Below are 7,305 nucleotides of genomic sequence, written 5' to 3' on the forward strand. Positions count from 1 at the left end.
AAGGATCTCAATCAAAATATTTAAACTAACAAAATTTCAGTCTAAAAATTAGGTTGATTAGGAGTCGGAACCAAAATGATCATTTTTTTATTTTCTTTGTCAAACAAAGACCATAGGTTTCTCTTAATTTTATTTTTTGATAAATAATCAATTATTGCTCAGATTATTTTTAATATTGCTCGGATTATTAGTACAATAATTGACAATTTCCTAACCAACATAAGAAGAATAAAATCATAAAGAATGAAAATTTTCTATTCCGTAAACCCTAATTTTTCTAATATGCACTAAATTAATACTAGCTTTGCCTTTAACTGATTCGCAAATACTATAATATTTATCGATCTTCCATTGACACAAGAAACTTAATTTTTCTAACATGTGCTAAAGAGTTTCTATTCCGTAAAATTTTAAAAATTATTTTTGCATTTTCTAAGAACAGCAGATCCCTCGATTCACTACCATAGTCAATGGTAACCTTCAAAACAGAATCAGAACACGAAAAAACACCCTTAATAATGCAAAGGTGTGGAAAACTAAATATGAAACACATATAATCCAAAGGAAAGTTGAGATAACCTACATTACAAAGATTGACAGTTTGTTCTTCAATAAATATTCAAGCGAAGGAAAAAACTACAAAAGCAAAGAGAAAACATAGATGAGAAAAAATGAAAGAAAAACCATCTACACTGAATTTCATTTAGGGATGCACAAGTCTCCACCAGTAGCCGATGCCTTCGATATTTCTCCACCATTTCTTAGGTTTTATCGCCAAAAATTTCCATCTAATAAGGTTTTGGTTTTTTAGTTTATTTGGTTTTAAAGTTAAAGACATTTATATCTATTTAAGTGATATTTTGGATATATTTAAAATTTTATATAAAAACTAACATTTTTTGAAATTAAGAGCTAATATTTGTTCAATTTGTTAAAGACTGATTCGAAAAAAGAAAAAGGAAAAAAAATGAATGCACAGAGAAGATGAGAGAAGAATGGTTGCTCTTCCTCTCTGCAAAATTCACAGAGGGATATTCTATTTCATTAATGCCTCACTCTCACACACACAATGTGCAAAAGAGGAGTATTATAGTTAACAAGAGCTGAGCTGGATCAACACATCAGAAAAGTTGATCTCAGCCGTTCATTACCTAATAACTAGGATCATCACACATGGCACTCATGGCCTTACATCTTTTGACTTCACACTTGGCATATATGCTCAAGAGAATACACAATTAAACTCATCTTATTTCACTAATATTAATCAGCTATAGACTTATAATTCAACACTCCCCTTTAAGTCTTGAGCTGATTTCACTCCAAGCATATTTCTGAGATAGTTGAACCGATCCTTAGCCAAAGGTTTTGTGAAAATATCTGCTAACTGCTCTTCAGTGGGACAGTACACCAAGTTAATAATTCCTTCCTGCAGTGCATCCTTAATGAAATGATACCTTCTATCTATGTGCTTAGTCTTCTGGTGAAACACAGAATTCTTGGTGATTGCAATTGCAGAGGTGTTGTCACACTGCAATGGAGTTGCTTCGGTTTGAAGTTCTCCAAAATCTTCCAATACAAATCTGAGCCAGATTGCTTGTGCAGTGGCATCGGATGCCCTTATGTACTCTGCTTTTGCAGTAGATAATGCCACGCAGCTTTGCTTGACTGAAGCCCAAGAAAAAACTCCACTTCCAAAAGAAAATGCATATCCATATGTACTTTTACTATCATCTAGTGATCCACCCCAGTCACTGTCGCAATAACCAATCAACATTGCCTTCTTGCCTTTTATGTATTCTAAACCATAGTTTATAGTCCCCTTGACGTATCTGAGCACACGTTTGGCAGTTCCAAAATGTTTGCTAGTAGGACAATGCATAAATCTAGCAAGTAGACTATATGCATACATGATGTCCGGCCTAGTAGTTGTGAGATATAGAAGACTCCCCACAATGCTTCTGTATAATTCTTCACTTACTGCTCCACTTCCATCATTTTTGGTTAACTTCTCAGTTGCCACAAGTGGTGTGATCACAGACTTGCACTCATTTAGATTGAACTTGTTTAGCAAAGAACTTGCATATTTCTTCTGGTGAGTGAAAATGCTAGAGTTGGTCTGAATTATCCCCATTCCAAGGAAATGATGGAGAAGACCCAAATCTGTCATTTCATATTTCTTTTTCATATTTTCCTTGAATTCTTCAAGCATCAGTCTATCACTACCAGTATAAACTATGTCATCCACATAGATAGAAACAATCAAGATGTCCTCTCCCCTTGTTTTGGTGTACAGAGTTAGTTCACTCAAACTTTTCTCAAAACCACATTGAGAGAAATATGTGTCAATTTCTCCATACCAGGCCTTTAGTGCCTGTTTTAACCCATAAAGAGCTTTGTACAACTTGTAAACTTTATCTTCTTTTCCTTTGACCACAAATCATTCAGGCTGATCTACATAAACTTCTTCTTCCAATACACCATTCAGAAATGTTGATTTCACATCAAGCTGATACAATTTCCAGCTCTTATGTGCTGCCAAGGCTACAAGTGTCCTGATAGTATCCAATTTAGCCACTGGAGCATAAGTTTCATTGTAGTCTAGCCCTGGCTTTTGAACATAACCCTTTGCAACTAGCCTAGCTTCGTTTTTTAAAATTGAACCATCAAGATTTAACTTGGTTTTGTAGACCCATTTAACTCCAATAACCGGTTTTTCTGTTGGTCTATCCACAAGCTTCCAGGTGTCATTCTTCTCAATCATGGCTAATTCATCTTCCATTGCTTTTAACCAGGATTCATCTTGCATTGCTTCTTCATACTTCTCTAGATCCATGATGCAGAGATTGCATTGAGCCAATACTTCATCTAGTTTCTCCATTTCAATGGAGTGTGGTCATATGCTTGTGTGTTTCTTTCATCTTGACTTGTGTTGCTGGGAGACTTGCTTGAGGGAGAAAAGGTGAGTTGAAGGTTTGAATTTTCTGCATTAACATTCCTTCCATGATTCTGTGATGCAGGAGTAGTTTGTGGCAGAAAAGAACTTTCATTATCTTCAGGACTAAAGCTGTCATATACAAATTTTCCTTCAGTGAGAGGCATCACAGCTTGTCCAGAATTTCTTTTCCACCCCAGGTTGTTTCCTCATCAAACACAATGTCCCTGGACAAAATAAGTTTCTTGGTAACTAGATCAAACACTTTATAGCCCTTTTCATAGGTTGCATAACCAACAAATATGCCTTTTAACACTTTTGGGTTCAAGCTTGTGTCTAACTTCTTTTGGAACATGAGCATAGCATAAAGCACCTAATATTCTCAGATGAGCAATACCAGGTTTTCTTCTAGAATAGGCTTTAAAGGGGGTGATATTGTCTAATGCCTTTGTGGGACATCTATTTAATAGATACACAGCTGTATGCACTGCCTCAGCCCATAAATAGTATGGCATTCCTTTCTCATGTAGCATCGACCTTGCCATTTCAACCACTGTCCTGTTTTTTCTTTCTACAACTCCATTCTGTTGTGGAGTGTAAGATAGAGTAAGCTGCCTCTGTATTCCTTCATTTTCATAGAATTGCACAAATTCAGTTGACATGAACTCTCCCCCTCGATCACTTCGCAAACTTTTTACTTTAAAACCACATTGTAGTTCAGTCATAACCTTGAATTTTCTAAAACAACAAAATGATTCAAACTTGTGCTTTAGAAAATATACCCACACCATTCTGGTACAATCATCTATCAGCATCATGAAGTATTTATTTCCAGCCATTGACTCAATCTTCATTGGACCACATAGATCAACATGAACAACTTCAAGTGGGACATTTGCTCTTAGTGCTTGATTCTTTGGGAATTCATCTATGTGTTGCTTTCCATACTGACAACCTTCACATACACCACTGTGACTTTCAAGTTGTGGCAAACCATGTACCATATTCTTATCTCTCAATTGCTTAAGACCACCAAAATGTAGGTGTCCAAATCATCTGTGCCAAACCCAAGCAAAATGATTCACACTAGCTCTCAGTGCAATTTGATTTTCAGGTAGAAAAGACAAATGATAGCATCTATTTCCTTTCTTCTTCACTTTAATGACTAACAATCCAGGGAAGGGCCATCAAATACATTGCACATTCCTCCTCCAAATAACAAGAAATATCCATGTTCATCCATTTAACCAACACCGAGTAAGTTCTTCTTTAATCCAAGAAGATACATGACTTCTCTGACATACTTTCTTCCCTTATTAGTATCAATAGCCAAAGAACCCATTCCTTCAATATTTACAAGGTCTCCAGTAGGCATTTGAACTATGCCTGCAATGTTATTTCTCACATCAACAAGAAGATTCACATTTCCTGTCATATGATTGCTACATCCACTGTCAATATACCATTCTCCATTCACTTTAGCCTCAGTAATTGCATTATTTGCATAAAACAGATTTCCTGACACTTCTGCTTGATTTGCATTATTAGCCTTCTGCACTATTTTTCCTGCAGTACACTCTCTAGCCTAATGCCCAAATTTATCACAGCTATAGCATTTTGGTTTGCCCTTGTGTCTACATTCACCAAAATGAAACTTAGAGCACACCTTGCACTGAGGTTTTATGACTTCTTAATTCATTGATTGAGAGGGATTCACATTTTGAGGTGTGTTTGTAAAAGATCTCTGTTGAAACTTGGATTTTGACTCCCATTTCTTTCCCTTAGAGTTCCAATTTCTAGGAGATTTTCCTGAGTAAGTGCTACCTCTATTTTGCCCCTTTTGACTCACAGAAAGAGAAAGCTCTCTCTGTTGTATCAACAGTATGTAAGCCAAACCGTTGTTCTTGACTTTTCAAGATTGTTATAACCTTCTGCAATTCTACAGTCTCCAAGCTCTTTGTATTCTCAATAACTAGACATATGGGATCATATGGTTTACTAAGGCTAATTAAAACTTTCTGAACTAATCTCTCATTAGAAAGAATTTCTCCAAACATTTTCATTTGGTTTATCAAATCATTTAGCCTAGTAAGATACGCAGACAGGGTTTCATCATCACGCATTCTAGCATACTCAAATTCACGTCTCAGATTTTGTAATTTCACAGATCGTACCTAATCACCACCATGATACTCTCCATATAACAAATCCCATGCCATCTTCGTTGATTCGGCATTGGCGATTCGAGGGAAGATTTGATCCGAGACTGCGTTTTGAATGATTCCCAGAGCCTTTGCGTCTTGCATATATGCTGCGACAGTTTTTTCATCATTTTCTTCCTCTGAGCTTCCTTCAGCCTTCTTCTTCTTCTGTGAATCTAAGATTGTAATCCCTTTTTCAACTAATTTCCATAACCCATAAGATTTGAAGATTGTCACCATCTTGATTCTCCAGAACTCGTAGTTCTCACCGGAGAAGATCGGAGTTCTCACCTCAGAACTTCCAGATCCAGCCATCTCTTGACTTAGATGTAATGATCACAAATCGAAATCGGGTTCTATGAAATTCCGGCAACTTCACCTGAACTGAAACGAGCTCGAGTATAGCTCGATTTCTTCAACGTCAATGACGTTAGCTTCACAGTTTACGCCCAGATCTCAAATGATCGAACTAGGCTCTGAGGCCATGTTCAATTTCTTAAAGACTGATTTGAAAAAAAAAGAAAAAGGAAAAAAAAATGAATGCATAGAGAAGATGTGAGAAGAATGGTTGCTCTTCCTCTCTGCAAAATTCACAGAGGGATATTCTATTTCATTAATGCCTCACTCTCACACACACAACGTGCAAAAGAGGAATATTATAGTTAACAAGAGCTGAGCTGGATCAACACATCAGAAAAGTTGATCTCAATCGTTCATTACCTAATAACTAGAATCATCACACATGACACTCATGGCCTTACATCTTTTGACTTCACACTTGGCAGATATGCTCAAGAGAATAGACAATTAAACTCATCTTATTTCACTAATATTAATCAGCTATAGACTTATAAAAACTCCTAAAATATTTAAAAGTTTATATAAAAACTGATATTTAAAAGGAAAACGCCACCCAAGAAAACTGAAATCCTAGCGAGGTAACTAGCTCTACTCTTGTTTTCTGTTAGTTTCTCGAATTTGAGAAACCCTATGTTGGAACCGAAGGGAAAACAGTCCTAAAGTAGCCATTGAGCTTTTGGTTTGAGTTGATTCGGAAAGGGAAACCATAGGCAGGAATCCCATATGAGATAAAAAGATCGAAGAAGTAGTACCCAATTGAGAGAGTAATATTATTAATAATTTTAATTTCTTTTATGCAGGAAAAAGTATTTGGAGAAAATGGAAGGGTTTCAGTTGACGAAAGAGTGGCAAGAATGTATGGATGCAGTGTGGAGACGCAACAGAAAGGCTAAAAGCATAGATTGGAGAAAAGAGGGGATTCTTCCTCCCGTTCAGAAGCATACTAAGACGTAAGTTTTTTTTCGTTATTTTTTCTTAAGCAATTTATAACAAGCTAAATTGGAATCCCCTTAGAAATTAAAATGGAAGAGTTTGGATATGTGCAAAGATTCTAGTGAAGAAAATATTTGAAAATTTGACATTGAAGTTTGTTATGGTGAATAACCTTGGATTAGATTGATAGTGTTTACCGTATTTGTTTTTGTTGTTTAGAGATTTGAGTTTATAGGCACCTGATTAGCATATATGGTTGAATTTTGGAGTAAAAAATTCATGTAAAAAATTTATTGTACTGGAATATATTCGTTTTAGGCTTATTAAATTTTGAACTTCACATGTAATTTACACACTCTCTCTCATCCAAAAATTCTTTTACACAAGTATATTTCAGTAAAATAAATTTTTAACAAGAATTTTCTACTCCAAGATTATTCACCGCATCAAACTTCAATGTCAAATTTTCAAATATTTTCTCACTAGAATCTTTGCACATATCCAAACTCATCCACTTTAATTTCTAAGGGAATTCCAATTTAGCTAGTTATAAATTGCAAAAGAAAAAATAATGAAAAAAAGACTTACATCTTAGTATGCTTCTGAGGAGGAAGAACCCCTATTTTCTCTAGTCTACACTTTTAGCCTTTCTGTTGCATATCCACACTGCATCCATACATTCTTGCCACCTTTTCGTTAACTAAAACCCTTCCACTTTCTCCAAATACATTTTCCTGCATAAAAGAAATTAAAAATATTAATAATATTTCTCTCTCAAATAGGTACTCCTTCTCTAGTCTTTTTATCTCATTTGGGATTCCGGCCTATGGTTCCCCTTTCCGAATCAACTCAAACCAAAAGCTCAATGGTTATTTT

The 7,305-nt window shown here is 35.5% G+C and overlaps 1 protein-coding gene across 1 annotated transcript; it reads right to left on the reverse strand.

Moving 5' to 3' along the window:
- Positions 1 to 4,178: 4,178 nt before the first annotated feature.
- Positions 4,179 to 5,058, reverse strand: LOC103415307 (uncharacterized). Its single transcript, XM_008353653.1, has 2 exons — positions 4,864 to 5,058; positions 4,179 to 4,520 (listed from the first exon to the last, which is right to left on the reverse strand). The coding sequence occupies exons 1-2, from the start codon at positions 5,056 to 5,058 to the stop codon at positions 4,179 to 4,181; spliced, it is 537 nt and encodes a 178-aa protein (XP_008351875.1).
- Positions 5,059 to 7,305: the final 2,247 nt, after the last annotated feature.

Source organism: Malus domestica, chromosome 17 (assembly GCF_042453785.1).
Source record: "Malus domestica chromosome 17, GDT2T_hap1".
In the NCBI taxonomy this organism is placed as follows: domain Eukaryota; kingdom Viridiplantae; phylum Streptophyta; class Magnoliopsida; order Rosales; family Rosaceae; genus Malus; species Malus domestica.

Excerpts from the sequence above, each read along its gene's own strand:
- LOC103415307 (XM_008353653.1), bottom strand. The coding sequence starts at position 5,058 with ATGCGTGATGATGAAACCCTGTCTGCGTATCTTACTAGGCTAAATGAT. Across the intron at positions 4,521-4,863 it reads AGACTGTAGAATTGCAGAAG|GCTAGAGAGTGTACTGCAGG; the intron begins GTTATAACAATC and ends TTTGGGCATTAG.